The sequence below is a fragment of the Brachyistius frenatus genome, unplaced genomic scaffold, assembly GCF_029030835.1.
Source record: "Brachyistius frenatus isolate BFR_SWC_R1_liver_20210118 unplaced genomic scaffold, ASM2903083v1 Contig_111, whole genome shotgun sequence".
Lineage (NCBI taxonomy): Eukaryota > Metazoa > Chordata > Actinopteri > Embiotocidae > Brachyistius > Brachyistius frenatus.
Genome location: NW_027210710.1, coordinates 970,966 through 993,625, shown reverse-complemented (window position 1 = coordinate 993,625; position 22,660 = coordinate 970,966). Strand labels below are relative to the sequence as shown.

Genomic DNA, 22,660 nt, shown 5'->3' with positions numbered 1-22,660 from the left:
TCTATAGACTCCCATTTAACTTCTTCCATGAAATACAAAGTCAACAATCAAGAGTCAAACTCCTCATTTTGATGTTGTCAGCTAAAGTCGCTCCTTCTTATTATTTTTCTAGCCATTATTTTTGACGGGCAAAATCCGAACTCGAGGTCTCGTAACGGCCGGTCACAAACCAATAAGTGACTTCACTGTCGTATTAGAATTTCAACGGCGTAGTAGTGTCGTCTCTAACCGCACACTGACGTTCTCCGCTCACCTGCAGCGCGCTTTGATACTTGACGGCGTGAACGTACTTCGTGACTCTCGCTAATTTGAGCGCATCAGGTGCACTTTTTGTTTTCAAGGTGCGGTCAGTATGACGTAAACTTTAATTAGGTTGTTTTCTTTGATCGTTTTAACTTCGCAAAGCAACTTTGCGTAACTTGAAAAACACTATAAATGCTATTTGCAGATCTGGCTTCAATTCCCAACCAAACCACGTGTGGTTTCCGTCTCCAAAATGTCTGGACTCACCGGGTCAGAGTTTCCGAACAGGTGTGCACGCTTGTTTCCGTAGAGCTACAAATCTACGTATCATTCTGGCCTCAGTTGGAACCATGTTTTAAGACCGAACACATTTCTTGTGTTGTGGACTTGTACATATTTGCTGTTTTTACATCGGATCTTTTATTTCTTTGATTCACATTTGGGCTCTGACTCATCTGGAAACATTTCAGGAGCCTTTTCCTAAAGAACCAGTTTACTCCGAAGTGATGGGAAGAGTTTCGCACGGCAGCAGGTGAGACAACTTCGTGATGTCTGAGCTAACAGTAAAACGCATTTAAACTGATCTGCATTTCTTACTTCAATACTGTAATTTTTAAAACATCATTCCAGGGGAAAATATCATATAAGTCTTGATCTTTTGTTTAGAAATAATGATTTTATTTAGATTTTCATCAAAAGGCCGACTGGCAGATTTAAACTGAAATAAAAAGACAACAACATCTCTTCAAAATTTTCCAGTTCTTAAAAGTCAATTTATGTTTCATAATAAAGCAGTCGTCCTGACATGATTTTATCCACGTTATGAGGATGGCTAGGATAGTCAGTCGGTCTGACAGTCCACCACTCCAAGACTTGAGTTTCTCCCAAACACATGATATAAAAGTGGACGTAGCTTCCAGGTCTGAAAGAATTAAATGAAATTAAAATGAGTTCATCACTGAAATTTTGTATCGATAAAATTTGGGAAGTGTTGAAGAATTGTTTAAAACATTGTGATGTGTGGTCTCGAAAGTTTGGGAAACAGCCGCTTGACATTGTTTTGTTTTTTTACTTTTAGTAAAATATCTTGACAGAATATAAAATTTGGTACGAACATTCAGGTCCCTCTTCTGAATGAAGGAGTCAAAGTAAAACAGTTCGTCCCGTTCGGTCCTCTGGTTAAAATCTGGGCCATGAATTTAAAACACAATCCAAAAAACACTCAAACGTCTATGAATCAGTCCAATAAATGGCAAGTGGACAAGATAAAGTGCACTCTAATATCCACCACGTTTTTGTTTTTTTAGTCTTGATTTAGCGTTTCCTATGACAATAACGGAAAAATAAAAAAGTGTTTTGTTAAGCAGCAATACTCCAAGAAACCACCCCTGGTGTTCCTGGACAGCGAGAGCAGGAGGAGAGTCTGGTAGGAAAGAGGAATTCCTTTCCCCACGCAGCCTTTGAACAGCTTCTCTGTATATAATTCAGATCGGGAAAAATCCAGAAGTAAAACTTTAAACCATTTGTCGGGGTGTTTAATACTGAAGACCTGCAGCCCTAAGCAGTCGTCGGAGATGCAGGAGTTTTATCGTATCGCCGAAGAACAATGTAAATGCAACGAGTACGAGAAAACCGACTGAACTGGGCCGAAAAAACCGCAGACTCGTCCACCCCTCGAGTAATACTTATGAAAGTAGTCTTTTCTTCGTATTGCAATTTTGTCGCTTCTTCCTGTGTGGATTCACAACAGACTCAAACACCTGCTTGTAGTTAGACTTCCGTGTTATTTGGAAATGGGACATAGGTCGTAGTGTCATTCTGGGAAATGCCGGAAAATATAAAAGCAGAACTTAGAATAGCACTAAATGAGGTTGAGGTGAATGTCAGTTTACAAAAACTGACATTAGAAATCACAAAGTGAGAGATCATCACAGATGGATGAAACAAATGGGAGTTGAGGATGGTTTTTTTCCCTTTTCTGTTGCGGAGGGCCCCAGTGGTAACACAAACCATTAACAGCACTTCACTGGATGGTCTGGTTCACATTTATCTGTCCATCCTTTTGCATAGTTTGACCCCCCCCCCCCTCACCCCTCCTACCCCCACCAGCCTACTGCAGCACCGTGTGGTCACGCCTCTGGTACAATCCTCCCAGTGCGTCTTCATTATTAAGAGCAGAGCAAGGTAAGCAGAGATGAAAGGAGAAAAGTGAGGAGAGGAGGGAGAAGAAAAAAGAGGTGTTGGAGAAAAAGATTTTACGGACAGAGAGGAACAGAAGCGAAGGGAAAGAAAAGAAAGTGAGAGAAAACTAAGCAGAAAAGAAGATAGTTTGAGTGTAAAAAACCAACAAAAAACCCACTAAATCTAAGGTGAAAGTGTGTTGATGAAGGAAAGAGAAGAACAAAAGGAGAGCGGTGACTTGTGGACCAAAGAAGCAAGAAAGAGGTGTAGCACAGAAAGGAAACAGGGGGGTTGAAAGAAGAGTGCACCGTTAAGACATAGCAGAAAGTGAGAAAGATAGTTGGGACATACTTGACAGACAGCTGGCCTGGAAACACAGGTAAGACAAAATGGACATTTTATCTCTCCATGTTGTTTTGCTTAAACTGTTCCAGGGATTTGTTTTTGAGTGTAGAAAAATGCACGCCGAGGAAATTACAACACACTGGGCATGTATTTAGGATAATTCTTTTGAAAACATACATCTTTTATGAGCCGGATACTTCCCTTTTGAGCTTGTTAAAAAAAAAAAGTGTTTTTTTTGCCTTGCGCGCCAGCTGCGTTATAGAGATTTCCCCGAGCTGTGGCGAAATGCATCGGGCACAAATTCACATTACCCGCATGAAATACATCCCCGGGCCCATTGACGTAAATGAAATTAGCCATTTACTTGCTGAAATGTAGAAGTCCGGTTCGCTGTGTTCAATATTTGGACACAAAACTGTGACATTACTTTCAGTGGTGTCGTTCACGCTCGGTCGCCGATTTAAAAAAAGAAAAAAAAAGGTGGAACGAGATCGACCGGCTGTAAACCGGGAACCGAGTGCTGACGCTGTCATTGCGAGCTTCTGCCACGGAGTCACACCTTTATATCGTGTTATCGGGTCGACTGGGTGGTTTTTAATATCAGAAAGAAACACAGCAGCGGTTTTCCTGATTCAGTGAGAAGAAAAATCACAGTCTGTCCTCGGCACATTCCTCAGTGATCCGTCGGTCAACAGCCCTGTCGGGAGGAATACAATACACGTGGAAAAGATAAGCTGTCGTATGTTTGCGTTTATTAAAAAGTCCTTTGGAGAGCTGTTGGCTGAACGCCGTGGTATTCTGGTGTCAGAGTCGAAGCTGCTGAATCTTATTTCTACACTTAATATGAAGACTGTGTCTTTACACACATTTACATTCACCTATGTCAAATATCAGTCCACTTGTAGTTCCACAAATATATTCATCGTGTCTTATCGCCATAAATCAAATGTTTTTTTCGTGACCCGTGGAAACCTGTAGTTAGCTGCCAAAAGTGATAAAAACATCACGTTCCTCATATCCAATACAACTTTTATTGATACGTCATAACCGTAATCATAATGTTTGGAAAAGAAAAACAACTTAAAGTTCCCCCTGACTATCAATCAAAATATGTTGAAATTATTGATCGTATTGCCTTAATAACAGTACCGAACACAGAAGAATTGTCCGCTGTCTTGCGCATTCCATTAAAAAAGTAAATAAAAATAAACCAGAAGTAAAATGTCTGCGAGGATTTTAGTTTTTGAAGTACTTCTTATTTTCAAACTGTTGAATTTTTGACACATTAAATCGCATGTTTTCAGTTCTGCCCGCAGCTTTGGCCCCTTAAACAGATGATTTCTCACAATTTATTACTTGTCATATAATTTAAACCATAATTGAAAATGCCTTTAGTATTTAATTGAGATTTTTAAAAACAACAACAACACAATAAAGCTTTATTGTCCGTACCCGCTGTGAAACCTCCAATATGTTGTTGTCAGCGAGGATTCTGGGAAAATGATCACATTTCAATCAGCAACTTGATGGTTGATTGAAATCAGCAACTTGATGGTTGATTGAAATGTGATTGCTGCAGGCGCTCATCACTCGCACAGGCACTAACCTCCTATTGACATGAGTCACATGACAAGAACATATTTAACATAATCTCTTTATCTTCTTGATGGAACGAAAAGAAAAAAACAAAGTGCTATAAAGTAATTTATAGTTCCTACCGAAGTTGAGAATATGCAAAGGAATAATAAATGTTCACAGGAAGAGTTTTAATAATAAAACAGTTACCTTTAAAAAAACAAAAAACAACACAAAAAACCCAATCTTTTCTGCTTGGAAAAAAAAACCCAATTCTTTCAACTCTGTCACATTAAAGAAACCAGATTAGTTTGAGAAAACAAGTCAAAGCGTCTTTTTGAAGTGTTTCGAGGATTCACTGCCACGCGTCGTCATTCGTCCCTTTTCTCCCCCACAGATCTTCACTCTCGGCACATTTAGAAATCATTTAAAGACCGAGTTACTTGTCGTACGTGGCCGTGAACTTAACTTTCTTCTGGAGAGGTCCAGAAATCAGAAATCAGAAATCAGGTTTTCTCTACCGCAACTTCCAAAACCACATCTTCTTGTTGAGAGAGGTGTGCTTGTTTTTGTTTTTTTCTTCTTGTTTTTTTTCCATCATTGTATCAAATATAAACACAAAAACCAACCGAATTGGTCCGTGTCCGCTCTCTTAAGAGGCATCCGTGGCGCAGAGCTGGACCGTCGTCCAAAAACGATAAATAAATACGCCACTTAACCGTGATGTTCGCACTCGCTGGTTTCCTTTACAGCAGCAGACGTGCATCGGTTTGATTTTGATTCAACGCCACGGTCGCTCTCCTGTTGCTAGAAATGCTGACCGAAGGATTAGATGTCTGATGACCCGCTGCTTGACACAGTCCCCGCACAGTTTCCTCCTGCACCAGTAACTTTAGAACAACGGAACCAGCTGTCGTAGAAACACCAACGAGCCTTTTGTTCCTCTTGTTGGTTTTGATCTTTTCTTGAGGGGGTTGAGGTTTAAGATTAGAACATTAAGAGGCAACAGTGATCCAGAAATGTGCATTTAAACCTTTTTTGTTGTGTCATATTTGCAAAGTGTCAATCATAACGCCAAGCTTAAACATGGTGAACTGTCATTTTCTGATTGGTTCTGACGTGTTGTTCCGTTAAACAGACTGATTGAATACGTCAGTAAAAAACGTTTTTTTTTTTTTTAAATGGTAATGAACGCTCAGCTGTGTGTGTTGACGGAGAACAGCAGGTGGATGATGAGAAATAAAAAACATTTGGAAAATTGGATTATCGACGGGATCCATGGAGTGCGACAGATTTTATGATCCTTATGAAATCAAGTTAAAACAGTAGCAGGTTGATCACACAGCTATCAATTAGGTTTTGATTGGTATGTTTTGATTTCACGTCTCATCGTGAAAACTCTTCGGTTTCAAGGTGTTGACTTTAAAACGCGGCGGCAGAAGAGAAACCTTCGGATCGAAGTCTCTACGGCAGGAACGGAGCGTCGTCTATATCACATCACTTGGCGAAATTAAACTCTTTCTGTTGCGCATCTATTTTTAAAACGATGTCCCAACTCAACCCCCCCCACCCTGCCCTCCCCCTTTTCTTGTGGGGTTTTAATATCCCGACACGAGAAATGAAACATCAACAGTTTGTGGAGTGGAAAGGCCGCTCTGATATGGTGGTTGCTGTGAAAGAAAAACAGCAGTGGTAAAATCGTTATTAAAATCCTCAAAGCCTTGAAACATCTTAAATCCTAGCATGTTTATAAAGTAATAAAACTATAAAAGAACATCAGATAATGTGATTAACTTTCTCAAATTCTTTGCTGATTCCAATAATTTACATCAGCCGCGACAGACAAAAGCAGTTTGGAGCGGTTAAAGATTTCTGCAGGTAGACGTGACGGATATTAAAACCTTCGACTGGCCGGTCGAGCCTCCTTAAGTTATCGTCGCCGCAGTTATTTTACTTTTATTCATTTCTACGTTCATAAGGAGAGTTACGTAGCAACAGATCATTTACAGAGTCGCCTGAAAACACGTCAAGAACTGGAAAATGTATAGGAGGTACTTTGAATAATACGGGGTTTTTTTTTTAATGTAAAATAAATACACAAAAAATACTCAATACAGGAACAGAAATGTAATAATAATAATAAATAAGATTATGAGACACGGTTTGACCTTCAACTTAAACAGATTTTAGGCCTTCAGAGGTCGAGTTCAAAACTTTGTAGACGCAAAAAATTGTTTTTCCCTGAAGTCCATCATTATCATAAAAATACACAAAATATCTTACAAATAAACAGAAGAACTACAACCAGAATACACTTAGAAGTGTCAACAGTTAGACAACCTGTCAAAATGTACTACCACAACTACCACAAAGTACGAAGAAGACAATACGGTAAAAAAACAACCCTCAAATCGCCTCATGAAATGTTCTTTTTTTTTTTTTTTTTTTACAAGAAAATGGGTTATTGTTGGAACCCGCTGTGAATCAAAGGTTTCCAGCCATCACAAAGGAGCAACATGATGTTTACCTCTTAGGCTGCATGCGGTGAGTGAGGAGTACTCAAAATGTACATTTCTGTCAAAATATTGCTTTTATTTTACATTGAGTCTCGTTCAAAACAGAAGTTAATAAATCTTAAGTTCTAAAGATGTGGAGAAATGCATGAATACAAATACAATTTTTTACATTTTTATAGCTTTGTTGTATATTTTTAGATGGGCCACACGTTTTCCCAAAACTTAAAAAATAAACTTAAAAAAAGAAATTTGAAATCGCAATATATAGCTGTGTTTTCACTGTGGAGAACAAAGTGTCAAAGGTCCATCCAAAGCACAAAGAAATAGGAAGAATAGTAGTTCCCATATTTATTTGCATTTATATCAGGCTAACAAATGAGAAATTATGATTAAATTGGATGTTGTGTTTTAAATAATATTGAGAACCATATAAACTGCTGCTTTGCACAAAAGAAATTGCAATTAGTTTGAGACCTGAAATTTAAAGATGACACAAAAATAGATTATTTAATTTGATTAATGTTCAGGTTTGCTTTATTTTTTTTTGGGGGGGGGGGGCAAAACACTGATAAAATATTAAATTAAAAAACACGCAGAGGAGTTGGAAGTACTGTAGTTTTAATCTCAGGCGGCTTAGAACCCCAAACAACAACAAAAAAATTGAAGGTGGCTCGTTTGAGGAACGATAGTTTGATAAATTTACAGTACATTTTTGCTCCTCTGGATTTTAGAAGCTGGACAGTCTTCACTGTCACTGTTGAGAGATTTTACTGAGAAAATTCAACTCAAGCTGTGACAGTGTGCCAAAGCAAAACACATATCCTCCCAAAGGGCAGGAAAAAAAAAAAATCTCTTGGCCTAATTCTTTGTTTGAAAGGCTTTTTTTTGTCCTTTACATATGAGCAGCTAATGCTTTGTTGTGGCCATTATGCAAGATTAAGGTCACACGATGCTGTTCCTTTAAAAGTACATTTAAATAGCAATTGGTATATGGTATATTTTGAAGCCAGTATTTATTTATTTTCCAAAACTCCCCACAGAAACCCTGTAAAGCTTTTTTTTTTTTTTTTTTTGGTAAAACTTTTTTTTGTTTGTGCCGTTGTGGATAAAACAATTTAAATCTATTCTCAACTTTTAACTTCAGGAGGATAAGCAGTTATAGCAAATGCATAGATGTTACGCTTTATTCTTTGAAAAGTAAATAAAATGTAGTTACTAATTGTAAACAGGTAGTGGCGCACCGAATGACTAAAACACATTCTGGAAAATACAATAATGTCTATTTTACTGATTTGTAAGAGGTTTGTTTTGTGATTAATGGTGTTTTAATTGTTCAAATAAAATGAGTGTTTATTCGGCTCTGTTCCTCTCGGTTTGGTAAAATGTTCGTTTTCTGTTTTTTCGCGGTAGAAAATGAACCCGAAGGTAAAATATTGGGGTGTGTGTTTTCCTGCTGATTCCGATTCATTTCTCCAACCAGAAAGGCAAAGGACTGATGCAGGCCCATGTGTGAAAGTGGGGCCAGCAGCGTCTTCAACAGAGCTGATCAATTTAAAAAGGTACCCCCCGCGTTTATTGCCGACTTCCATGGGGATGGAAATTACTGAAAATTATTTCAAAATGAGAACCAGGCCGCCGGGCCGCTCTGATGTTATTCTTTCTCCAGTTCCAGCACGGTTTCCTCGATAAGTTCCTTCAGAAAATGTGAGTGTGTGTCTGTGTGGAAGATTCTTGGATTGATTTCTACCCAGTGCAAGTCAGATGTTTGGTCTCGGTGTGGCCAGAAAAGAACATATTTGATGTAAGAACTGGTCTGGGTAAGATTGTCTGGTTAAAACAAATTTCAATCTCCCTTTTCATAGATCACAGTGCCATCATACGGGGATATACATAGTTTGTTATTACTGGGGTTTAGCAACTTGTTTAAAATTCAGAAATTCATTTTTTTTCATCGCTAATTATATTAAAATAATTATATGAACATAAAACCTGGTGTTTGATAGTGAGAGCCAATTCTTTAAAACACTGTAACTGAAACAGTATGTTGACCTCCTTTCTTTACTGTAACATACCAAAAGTGTGCCGAATCTAATGAAAGAGTGCAGCAATTAAGAATGACTCAACAGAAAACACGATATCAGAGAAGAAATAAGGAATTTGATTGATTTTCCTCTAAAAACCACTATGTGATGGAAAACAATTGATTCACCAACATATTTTTTGTTTTGTTTTATGGCTATATAATTTAATCTTTAACCAAAAAGCGGTTTCTTGTGCGTTTCATGCAGTTATGCCTTTAGTTTCAGCATGCACATACGGTGCATACACACATCCAGTTTTGTGTAATGGATGCGGCTATGCAAAGAATGTGTTTCTTGTCAGGGAGCGTTACCATGTGTGCATATGTTGACCAGTTTAAGTGGTACGCAAAATACATAATGCACTCAGTATGTGACAAAATGGCAATGTCAAGAGGCCGAACTAGGAGCTGAACACAAGGAATGTTCAGAGTCCGAGTAGTTTTCCACGACGATGTAGAAAGTTAACCAAATGTGTGCCTTCTTTTTATTTCAAGATTTCTTGCAGCAAAAGTATTTTAAAATACATTTAGTTCTTTTTCAGTAAAACTACAGTGTTGCGTTGTATAACAAAGACTGATCCTACTCCACACTTCGCTGCATGTACTGCATAGACTGAGATATATATCCTTGAATCTTGAGAAATTTTCATAATTTCAATGTAAATTATATGTTGTCAGATTGCAGATTGACATGAATCTAGTTGCATCACCGTTGTGAGGCTGAGACTCAGGGTGTTGTTGTTAAGGAAAGGTTTATTGAGTCCATGGGGTTGAGGTGAAGGCTGAACAGATGCGTGATGGCAGATGGCATGGAAGCACAGGCTAAAGAGGGCACAGCGAAGGTGGTGGCTGGTCAGAAAGCAGGCAGTGAGGTTGTGATCCTGAACAAAGAGACAATAGTAGGCATAAAGCAACGCGAGCAAACACCGGGAAGAAAATGTGGGAACACAAACGGCACAAGTATTCCAAACCATGGAGGGCCACCAGAAGCCTCAGGAAGGACAGGGTGCAGGTAATGTCTGGTGAACTGATGAATTGGGAGGTGTGCGCCCACTGGAGGACCTGTGAGCGAACAGAGCCAGGAACAAACAGAAAATGGAGCCATTAAGTCTGCCAAGCTACGGATTCAATCTGTCCGGTTAAAGCGGCCACCACACAGGGTGACGGAAGGATGATGTTCAAAGGTGCCTGAACAGCGACGTACTCACGCAAGACAGCATCCGGGTTTCCTGGAACCCGAACTGTCCGTAAGAGTGAAGGAGAATCAGGCGGGGAATTGCACCAGCGGGCCTAAACGGGACGTTAGGTGCCGAGCTGTCTGATTCTTGTGGTCTTTCCAAACAATGAATGGGTTTTCTGGTCGCCCACATTTCTCCAAGTTCTATTTTATTTTCATATTTTTTGGGGATCATAGGTGACAAGGAGGCTGTGAGGGTTTCTTTAAAGAATGATGACCAATGATCCCCCCAAAAAATATAAAAATATAGAAATAAAATAGAACTTGGTTGAACACAGCTGTGGGTCATTTTGACCCGAGGACAACAGGAGGGTTAACAGCCTGGAACACAACGGAGGTCTTGGTGAGGCCAAAGGACCGAACAAGATACTCCAAAAAGTCCTTGCAGAGTATTAAAATCTGGTTTCCACTCATTGCCCTCCAGATTTGAACCAGATGGTGGGCATTTCTCAGATTCAACTCCAAAAAGACCACAGCTTACCCTGGTGGCTTCAAAGGAGGGCTAATTAGAGAGAAGGGTTGTTTAGGGTGTTTTCACACCTACGCTGTTAAGTCTGGGTAATAAATACATTTCCCCCCTTGCTGCAACTCATTTGGGTGGGTGTAAACAGTAATTTTGCAGATCAAAACGACCACACTGATACCTTTGAGAAGCGGTGGTCTCAGTCCGATCTCAAACAAACTCTGGAAGGATTCATTTGTAGTGGGAATGTGATCCGACCTCGATCCGAGCCAACTCGGAAGTGTTCATAAATTTCAAGTTAATTACGATATACAGTGAACCCTTGTTTATCGCGGGGGTTACGTTCCAAATAGAGACCGTGATAGGTGAAATCCGTGAAGTAGTAACCTTTTTTTTTTTTACAATTATTATACAATGAAATACTCCATAATACATTGAAACCAAAGAACAAAACCTTTTTACAGGCCCAAGCATTTGTTTAACAAATAAAAGTACTGTATAAATGTTTTTTTTACAAATAACTACTGTACTGTAAAATAATAATTTGAATCATCAATACGAGCTGAAGGCTTCAAATTGCTGAGATCGGCACCGCCCCACTGCGACCCGAGTCATTGGATTAGAACGGGAGGAAATGAAAAATGATTATGAAAACAAATACAAAGTACAGTAGGACAAATAGTGACTCGTGTATTTCACTGCTCTTCTGACTGAGCCGCTGCATCCTGACTCCGCTCTGCAGCGGTTCTTTCTTCTAAAGCCGGCGGTGCAGGTGTGGTTTTTCGAGAGAAGAACATAGTTATCGGTAGTTGTTGTCGCTCTTTTTTCTTCTGGGCAAAAAGATTCTTATAAACCGACATGCCACCATCGATTATTTTTAATTTGGCAAGCTGTTTTACGTACGTGTACATATTAAACCGCAACGTTATTGACAAACAGGTAGAGAAGAAGCGGAGAGACTGTTTAGCCAATCAGAATGCAGAACACAATGCACGATGCAAATCCGTGAAGCAGCGAGACCGTGAAAGGTGAACCGCGTTATAGCGAGGGTTCACTGTACTGTAATTGGTTTGAGTTTAACACTGGTTCTTGTCTATTCAGACCAAAATTCTCTCATGTTCCTGTTTTGTTTGCGTAATAACAGTGTCTTATTAGCTGGTTGTTATTGCTACAGGATTTAACTGTGAAATTCACCACATAAATGGAACTGATAATATTGTGGCTGATATGTTGTCTCGTTCAGGGTTTTGAGTATCAAACAATTAGGTGCGTGGGTGTTAAAGTTGCAAGTGAATTTTGTGATTTTCGGGCTGCTCCTGCGACCTACCCGAGGGGTGGTCTGTTCTGTGTTTTTCTGAGTTCTTTAAATTGCAGGAGACAGCTTGTGGTTGAACTGGAGACTTGTGCTTACTTTAAAATAGTGCCTGCCTCATGACAGCTGCATCTTTTCCTGAATCCCAACCAGACCATGTGCTGTTGAGGTAGTCAGAGAGCTGGAACAGAGAAATACCAACATAACAATCTCATGTGATACATAATCATGAGTTAGAACTCAAACCAAAAATTATTACTCTCGTATCCAAACGACACATTTACATACATTTGTATTTCTCTAAAACAAAAATTGTATTTTCATCTTGGGACCTAAGATTAATGTTTAAACCCCTAGATGGAAGCCAGAACCCTAAGAGAGAAGATCTAGGTGGACTAACAAGTAGGAAACTCGAGCTATTTATTAAAAAAAAAAAAAAAACAAAACTGTAATGGAAAACCTCTGTGGTGTAAACAATTAAGGTGTCACCGATCAAGTGCAGTTTAGTATTATCACAAAAAAAATTAAGTGGAATATTGCAGTGTGTAAAAAGATCTGTGTAAAAGGAAAGACTTTGTAGGAGCTCTCCGTTCAGCACCACCTAACCACTACACCAGAAGACCTAAGACTAGTTTCTTTTCTCAAGAGAAAGCAATAACTTAATAACTACTTGTTGCACTTGTGTAACTGTAGCACAGGCACGTGTAAGCTACTGGACAAGTTCTTAGGAATAAAGGAGTGTTTCAGCTAAATACAATTTTGAATGAAAAAGTCAGCCACAAAAAAACACACGCAAAAAGTTCATAGTAGGTGGACGGCAGACAGGTTACGCTTAAACCTTATTTGTCTACCCCCTTTTCTTATTCAGAATAGGTTAATTTAGGTCCAGGTTTCTGGTTATATTTGTTCATGTTAATTTCAGTCTTAATTTTCCTCGGTAAACAGCCTTAATTCAACTGGTTGAACCAACTTATTTGAGCTGTTTTCCCCTTTAAGGTTAACTCTTTTTTTTTTTTTCAGGTGAATAGGTAAGTACTCTAGAAAAGTCCATCGTTTTTTAGATTAATTGACCTTTTAAGTGTCAACTGTACAGAAGAAACACATTAATCAAACATCAATATCAGTACTACACTGTCAATTACTGACAAAAAAACACTTAGATGTAAGAGAAGAATATTCCTTTGAGTTTTCTTTTGTATTTTAGTTTAATTAATTAAACTCAGAGTTATGATAAATCCGCAATCCTACCGCAACAGTGGCGAAGCACTATTTTGGGAGGTCAAACCAGATCCGGGTAATTCGGTTGCTGGGATCTTTTTCAATCTTTGTAGGCTTGCGATCTTGGTGTCCTGTGTGCTGCCTCCCACAGCTACACACACACTGATGGAAAAACCCGACTCCACGTTCAACTTCCTGAAAACTCCCTCCATGGGAAAAAAAACACTGAAAATACATTCTCTCTGTCATCAATCAAAAGAAATTGGCTGTTTATTCCTGCAAAAGTAAATTTAAAAAAGAGACAATGTTTTTTTTTTTTATCTCAATAAGAATTATAAACTCAAACAATTTCAAAAAAAGGGAAAATTCTTACAACTATTTGCCTTATTAAACAGAAGTATTAAAGCATACGCCTTATGAAATCAAGTTTATCTCTTTTCCCAAATTAAGACAAGTTTGAATTGGTAACACTTCACTCTAGAAACTTTAGGAAAGTAAACTCACCCAATCTTTTCTTTAATCTTTCCACCACATCAACAATCATGAACTCCGGTTTGGTTTGAACAATCTCTTAATTCAAGCGCGCGATTATTCTGGCTCGACACGCCGCTCTTCTCTGCAGCTTCGCTCTGATATTTACTGGTCTCGCTCTGCTCTCTGCTAGTTGCACTGGGAAGGTGATGCCGAGGGGGAGCGGCACATTAGAATGGAGGTCATGGGTTCACACAACACGCTTTTTCTAACCTCCATTTAAAACTTGAGTCACGAAACCAACAGCGTGAGATCCTGACGTGTTTTTTAAGAATTGTTTCAAGATCACGAGTGAAATATTTTGCTCTTCGAAATTCATTAGATAATATCACATGTACGTCAAGATTGAGGAGAAACATTAGACATGGATGAACTGAGTCTAGATAAAATGTTCTTCAACCACATAAATTATATATCCTAGTAAGTATATCTTTGGTGATTTGCGGGTCAAAAGATGCATAAAGAAAAGACTCAATATGTTGTTAAACCTTGGCCTAAAAATGGTCTGGGATGGTTTAATGCTTCTCACAACAAAATACTGTGAAAATGTGTTTTTTTTCTTCCATATGAACTATTCCATAGTGTGCATCTCATATCTGGAGACCATCTTGTCAACCAGCCTTTACGCTTAATGTTTTGCCTGCACATATTTTTGTCGCTTGTTAACTTTCCCACTGTCATTGTTTCACCTCGACATGTAAATCATGACGCTTTGAAATGTATCTACGTGCTAAAGTGTGGTTTCCAAAACCTCGAGAAACAGCCACCCTGATCCTCTGCTAATGTTTTCAAGTCTAACCCAATGCAGGGCAGGGGTCAACTCAAGGTGCTTTGAGGTGCTATTTGACGAATCCAATGCGGTAGACGGTCTTGCTCGAAGTTTGCGCTGCTTTCAAAAGGTACTACTAGCTGGTCACGGCACACAAATACATTTTTGGAGTACCAAACCCCAAAAACTCTTGTGGGCATTGGAGGCGGCTGTAAAGAGTTTGTGGTTTCCTGCTTCATGAAGTAGACTTACTGTGGTCAGCTTGGATCCGTGGATTCCAAAGTAGTCAAAAAGGAAAATTTAATCAAAACGTAAAATCCCATAAGTGAATAAATATATGATCCACAATATGTCTGTTTATTTTTCCACTTTTTGTTTTTAGTAATTAGAGTTGCAGCACTTTCTAAGAATCAACTGGCTCTTCATTTTTTCCAGATTGAACTTGGTACTTTTATAATTGAATTTGGTGCTATTGGAAGACTTTTAGGTAGTGCCTGTATTTTCGCAGCCAATTTCCCCACCAATCATTGTGTTCCTGGATAAGGGTTGCCATTAGAGCTGATCAATGGGAGCGGGACACCCTATGCTGCTGTGATCGGTTGAAAAAAGTGTAAGCTGCTGTGATTGGTGCTTTCAATGTAAATTAATTTGTCTTTGACCATATCCCCATCCCTAACCCTGCCTCCCCTTTGAAATGATCATTTAGCACCTTCTATTTGGGACAAACAATTTAGACCTGAAATTCTATAATGGAGTGTGATAACAATTATTAGGGGGCATTAGGAGAAGGGGCTGAGTGAGCTGAGCTCCTGTCCTAAAATCAAAAAATATATAACTGTATTTGTACAAATCATTTTCCCCATGAGTAAGTAAAACAGTTCAGTTCAGTTGAGGTTTATTTGAACTCTGCCAACTTTAGATTTATTACTTTGTTTAACACCTTTTAAATCGTCCTTAATCCACATGAAGGGTTTCCTTTTTCCAGCAAATATTCAGCAATAAGTCACTTTGTCACTTTCTGCCAGGAACTGAAAGTTAAAAAAAAAGACATTAAAATGTATGTTCACTCAACAGTTCAAGGACAAAATGTTGTTTTACTCTTTAGTCCCACAAACACACCATAAAACAGAAGGGTGTTGATGTCCTTTTTTAAATTAAAAATCTTTGTATGTCTGTAAATCCCTGACAAAAACAATCATTCACAAATGTTAAAAATTTGAATAAAAAGTTTATAGGCAAAAAGTGCAACCCAACTCTTTCAAGTGGTTTCCTCGGTTTGTCTCTACATTAAATGCAGCCTTAATAAAATTACCATGAATGAAATATGCTCAGTGAATTCACTGATGGCACACTAGTTTTCACAATAGCCTTTTAAGCACTTGTGAAAAGTTAAATCAGAAATTTATAGTAAAAGTACTGCAGCAAAGTGGTGATTATTCACTACTTAAAAAAAATTAAATTAAATAAACATTGATAAGTCGTGATTACCAAACCTAACCTTTAAATGATTTAAGGCTTTGAATCTATTTAGAGTGGTTGCTTTTTCTTTTTTTTTGTCTATCCTCGTATAAAACAAGGATTGCACCCAACGAGCTGGAAACCACAAACTAGTCTCGACTTTGAAAACAAAGAGATGATGTTTAACAGCAAAAATTTAACTACCATCAAAGAAAATTACAGTAACACTTGAGCATTGGAACGGCAGAAAAAACAAGTGAAAGAAATAACACTGATTTTGGCTGAACCTCCCCGTTGGCCTGGAAGTGGCAACTGTTCCCAGCAGCTCAAACTACACTTGCAAAAGGGCTCCTGGGTAGCATCATCCTGTAACAGTATTACCACAAATTAGCATATGATCATTGTGAGAAAGGAAACCGAGTCTCTCATTTGTTGCTCTATGCGCCGCTGATACTGCGTGGCCGTTTGATTTTCCGATAAGAGTTATCGTAGAGACGGAAAAACATTATTTCTGAATGTTAACTCTGTGTTATTTGGCGGTAAGACAGAAACCCGATAGAACTGTGTAAAAAGTTCCCACTTGTAGAAATAGTATTTAATTCATTTGTACAACACTGAAATACAACAACATAAAACGGCAGAGAAAGGCTGACCTAAACCTGAGCTGACAGTAATAGCAGTAGAGTATCTACTACATCTTCTCCAGAACAAAGTCAGGAAAAATGTTGGCACTCCACAGCCAAACTAATCATGTTTTGATCTTTTTTATTCCCATATTTAAATAATTACACTTTTACATCCAAAAGGAGGTCCTCTAATTCCACATTTTTCCAGTCTTAGTATACTTGTAATGGCAGCACATGTACAGTATGTTTAATATTTTTTGGGGTGGTTCTAGAGTTCATCACCATCACAAATACACATGCTGCAATCCAAAAGAACAGCTCAGCTGTAAATTCTACTTTTTTGAGATAATTCTGATTTATGTTTATTAGTCAGGTCATAGTGGGTGGTTTTCCCTCATTAATGTTAACAGGGTGGTTATAATATTACCATCACATTTCAATATAATGCGATCCAGTAAACCACCACTACGATGCCAATATAAACATAAAGCTGATTTATCACCTTTTTAATAAAGTGCTTGGCAACTGTGGTCTAGCAAGGTAGGGCTCCTTAGTAACATATAGTGTCAGAGGTTACAGCTGTTATATCCACAGTGGTATTTAAATTAAATGAAGATACTTTTACCTAAAAGAAAATAGAATTTGTCAAGTGCCTTCTGTGCTGTCAACTGTTTCGGGCAACCAACAGATGACTAAAATAGAAAATAATAGCTATATTTTTAGAAAAGCCAAATACACACACATCACTTGAAAATAAATTGATATACAAAACAATTTCTAATTAGTTTTGCATTCATTTAAAAAACACTTGAGAAGTATAACTGATGATGTCATGTACATGTTGATAACTCTATGCAGAATCATCTGTGCATACTTGTTTGACAACCAGATAGCTATTAGAAAACTGAGCTGAAGTTTCAGCCTTGAAATACTTTGGTTAATTTAAGTAAATATGGAAATCATTGTCATGTCATAAAAATATTTTCTTTGTAGTCTGAGATTCCCACTCTCGATGTCAAAGAAACTGAATTTACATCATTATTTTGTAAAATGTTCATCCTGTCAACCCTCCAATTTCATGTCATTTCATTAGTTTGTATAATTTCACATGCTGCTAGAATAAATGTGAGGCGATTTCAAACTTGATAGCTGAAGCATGAAAACATCGCTGAATAACAACACGTGAAGCCGATAAGCTACAAATACTCAAGTGACGTTTTGGATGCAATTCATACACGTAGTTGAAAACGTCCAAGTAAACTCTTTCTTTTAAATATATTTTAATGATGATAATAGTAACAATAAATGGATTAAATGGAAACGTATGTTTTACTTTGGAGCTCTTCATTGGTGGGGCCGGTTCCCAGTATCCAGGAAAGCTGGGATACATTCAGTTGATTCAGGTCAGATAGCGGGTAATTTAGCCACAGATTTCTGGTCTGTGTTAAAATGTTTCCATGTCTGATACCCAAGTGGATCCAAGTAGATTTCACTCTAGGCAGTGACTCTTGATCATATATTTATCCGATCATTTTTTTGCTACTTATCTGTGGACGTGTTCTGCCCAACGTCTTCCAACACCTCCTCAGGAGATCGTGAGGCGTTTCCAAGCCAGATGATATATATACTTCCCCCCAACCCCTTAGTGAGTCCTGGGTTTCATACATACATTCTGGAAAAGTGAATCTCCTCAACTGGCTCCTTTCAATATGAAGGAGCAGCAGGACTACTTTGTTCTCCCTCTGAATGTCTGAACTACTTACCATATACAGTATCTAACGATGAAGCCGGTGCTCGAGACCTTTCGTCATTGCTCCTGCCAGTGTAGGTGCATGAGCGATGGGTCTAATTATCTGTTTAGTACTGTTGTCTATTTGAACCTCTAAATGGGGATTAAGAAGAGGGAACACCTGACTTTCATTACACTGGCTTCCTCTATATCTTTGAACATCCAACTAGTGACTACTTCAACATCTGCATCCACTTTTAAAGGATTGAAATGCTCTGACTTTAAAAAACTCTTGGTGCTATTGTTTGGTGGCCCAGGAAAAAAACGACTGGATGTTACAATTTTAACAAAGTAAACCAGTCAAAGCCATACTAGACAAAGCAGAAACTATTAGCTACTACTTTTTTTCCCTGCAGCTGCACCCAAAATCATGATCGGTGTTCATTTCTACACTGAGGCAATCGTCATTCTGATCTTTTGCTGCCAGCCATAGTTGAGGTGATCTGCAAGCAGCAGCACTGATGGGACCGGTGGCAATATTATCCGAAGACAACAAATGTCAAGGAACACATGCATAAAACAACAAGAGTTGAGAACCACCATTACCAGGACGCATCGGGGACCGATTATGTTCCCAACAAAACACCACCTGACATTTGTTCGGTGGATTTTGTGGTTAACAACACATTATACCAATTCAAAGCACGACTGAGACTCACCGTAAACCTGCTTACAAAATTCCAAGAAAATAAACCGCTGATGTAATGCTGAGGTCAGGGAAGTGACTCATACAGACCTAAACATTGATTTTCCCCTCATGTTCTTCGATAATCTAATCAAATTTTGGTCATCTGTTAAACCATGACAGAACATCACCGTAACAAAGGATCGAACAACAGATGGCGTGACAATATGCCGTAGAGCACAAAAAAAATGCCTCTAAAAATAATGAGGAGGCCAATGAGAAATTTTCTGGATAGCAATGTGTTGATTTTAGCTACCTCGCAGTGACTCTATGAATGTCAACGTTGGCTACATTGATTCCAGACTGAAATATCTACTGAATGGATCAAATTTTGTTTTGTACAGTCTGCCCCAGAGGATGAAGCTTAATTACTTGCCGAGCTTCCAGATTTTTACTTCATGCCCCAGGAGTTTGAAATTTGGGGGTTTGAGTGATGTGTCCTGTCAACATTTGGATGGCTTGGCATAAAATTTGATACAATCATTCAAGTTTTCCAGAGGATGAACCCTAAAGATGTTCATTTAACTGTTCAACTCGTGCCATCACCGGGAAAAATATTTAATTTTGGAAAACCTAATGTTCAGTAGTTCAAGTTTGATTCCAAATTTTATGTTTGCTTTTTGCTTAAATCCATGGTGAAATTGTAAATAACAACTAAATGTGCTTGAAGTGTATTTTTTTTATGATTTGATTTTTACTTTAAAAAAACAGACATTACCAGCTATCTATTGTTGCGTTTTTTTTTTTTTTTTATAGAGAAAGATGCACGCCTCCCTGCTGCTTGGCTGCTTTGTCTTCGCTGTGACAGAGTACTTCCTTGGTTCTGCCCACATGATCCCTGATGAGAAACTCTCCTCCAATAGGGTTGTTGTATCTAACGTTTTGTCTCCAAACGTAGAATTACCCTCACCCCCGGTGGTTATTGTAGGTAAGTTTGCAAGTATATAAACTGTAGTATTTACACTTTAATTTGTAACATTTGGATTTCTGCCAGTATCAGTTCAGGTCCGTTTATCATCCTGTATGGTGATGATACAGGGTTTTTTTCTGCAAGTATTTATATTCTCTGACGTTTTCTTTTAGAGTTACCGAAATCACCGAGGAAGAACAAGAGAACAAAGAAACAAAAAAAGGTAGGCCTGGAAAAAGTTGCTAAAAGTGTGTCATGACAATTAATTCAGAAATTGTGATAGCAGTATTACTTAAGAACACAAAGTTAATCAATATGTACAAATAATCTCACATTAAAAAGTTTTGTGATGCTGATTGTGGTCGTTACCATGAGGTATGATTGAAGGTTTAGAAAAAGCAAAAAATTTGATTTCTGAGTTTACATTTTTCCGTCACATACTAAAATCATGAAATGAACTTCCACAATCAAACATGCTTCTTAATCTGTCACAATGCAATCATACGAGGACTTTTACTCAAAATATGTTCTAATTTTACTTCTTTTTTTTTTAAACCCTGAGGCCCTCAGCCAACATCACTGTCCTTTAGAGGCTCTTAAAGTTAAAGAGAAGATACTGTAATGATTTCAAACTAGAGGCATCTATTCATTGTTATCAACCAGGCGAACTGCTTTCACACTGTGCTCAGCTTCATTTTAAATTCATGTTCAGGATCCCAGATTCCAGATGGTATATACTGTACCTCCTGTAGGTGGCATATACTTGTACTCTTGAGATGCTATCTCCCCCTAAAGATCCTCTGCCCCCTAAAATAGACAAAAAAAATGGTTTGTGGTGGGTTGCCAAAGGTTAACACATTGCTGTTATTTGTGAATATTTACTGTGCCTTACAGCAAACAGCTGTAAGATCTCGTGTATTATTATGTCTTCTCCCTCTCTCTTTCTCTCAGAACAAATTTGGTGTGAAGAAGCGCCCCCCTCCCCCTGCTCACTGCATTTCCCTGGGGGAAAGCTGTAAATCTCCGGGCAACGTGTGCTGTGATTACTGTGCTTTCTGCCAGTGTCGGCTCTTCAGAACTGTCTGTTACTGCCGAATGGGCAATCCTCGCTGCTGAACAGCCATCTGCGGCCCCCGGCCCGACTCTTAACGGCTACCGGAATAAAACGTCATGCCAGAGCAAACCACTTCCAGTGAAAACCTTAAGGGGGTGGAGGGGGGGGGGGGGGGGAGTCGGGGGTGGGAATCGGTCCTTGCCCCTTGGTTTGCAGTTTTGCCTAAAATTCACTGCATGAAAGCACTTTATCAAAAAAAGGACTGCGCCGTAGTGAACTTTCCTAAAATCGTACAGGGTGTAATTCTAGTAGCACTGCCATTAAACTTACAAATACAAGTTGTAAAACAAGTTGTACTTTGAGCTTTTAGCACACATAGATAGAATTTATCCACTCATTTTATATATTGCTTTATTTTTACACAAAGAATGTGCAACATATTTACAATGGAGTATTACATATTTTAAGAAGCTTTGTAAGAATGAAATGCTCGTACTATGCTTTATGACTGTTTATGGTTTATTCAGAGTGTAGTCCACGGGACAGTTATCAAGCTTTTTTATGTAATGCTACCTGTTTGATGGAGTGATATAAATTCACATGGATAACTGATGACGAGTCAAGAAAAACAACAACCTTAACTCATCTCAGTACTTCACGACTTCCCAAAGATGTCCTTGGGACTCGAGTCTAAAACGATTGTTCCTTACCTGAAATATACATCCTTAAAGACAATTTGCCAACATATAATTTTATTTCTAAAACGGTCTCTAAAACGGAGTTCCTAAACCAGTAATGTATGTATGTGTTTCCATACATTACTCAGAGAATAAAATAGTTGATTTATTGGTGACTATTTTCACTGTTAGAATAAGAATAAGTGTTGTAATTAGGTGTTTGTAGAATTGATGTAAACAAGCGGTTCATTAATTTTTTATTTGAACAAAGTGGAAGATACAAGTTTCTTGGAAGCTTTCTTTTTTCACCTGCCCATCATTTATGATCTTGTTTAATCTGTGCGGTAGTGCAGGCAGAAGTCGGAAGCCGGTAACGAGCTCCTTTTTCGCCCAATGAATCGAAGATTTCAGTCCTTCCCTCCCAATTAGTGCACTTTATAACCGTATCGTTATTCCTTCATTCTCTCTGCTTCCTCCCACAACATGTTTTTCCTCACATTGTGTCCATTCATTCAAATGTTGTGAATCTCAGGCTGTGCCGGGGGAGTTAGTCTGCGTCACGCTTCCTCGGGCTGTTTCCAGAGCATCACTCTTGTGCAGAGTCGCCCTCAAACAAAATGCATGTCTTTTTCTTTAATAAATGGTTAAATCTGACGCAGTGCTCGGATCGAACTGTGTTTTACTGAGGAACATAAAGTTTAGTTCTGAATTTCTCCTCCTTTGGTTTTAAATCACTTCCTGACTGTTGGGCGGATAGCTCACATGTTTCGTGGGACCTTTAGACTGTGATTTCCTGCGAGTCATTGATACGTCACAGGGAAAGTGAAACTTTATGTTGTTACAGAGGTCAATAATGAAGAATAACGAGATGTCTTTTTGGTAACTGTGGCCTTTTAATGACGGATTGCATTCGAGCGTGTGTAGCCTGAATGATCGACGGATTGTATTATAAAGAAGTCATAATTCACCTTTGATGATAGCTTTTCTTCAA

General features: G+C 38.5%; 1 protein-coding gene across 1 annotated transcript; it reads left to right on the top strand.

Annotated features, from left to right (window-relative positions):
* Positions 1–2,475: 2,475 nt before the first annotated feature.
* On the top strand, positions 2,476–21,054 carry asip1 (agouti signaling protein 1). Its single transcript, XM_069712697.1, has 4 exons — positions 2,476–2,803; positions 19,785–19,956; positions 20,112–20,161; positions 20,890–21,054. Exons 2-4 carry the CDS (start codon positions 19,791–19,793, stop codon positions 21,052–21,054), a joined length of 381 nt encoding a protein of 126 aa, XP_069568798.1. The 5' UTR covers positions 2,476–2,803; positions 19,785–19,790.
* Positions 21,055–22,660: the final 1,606 nt, after the last annotated feature.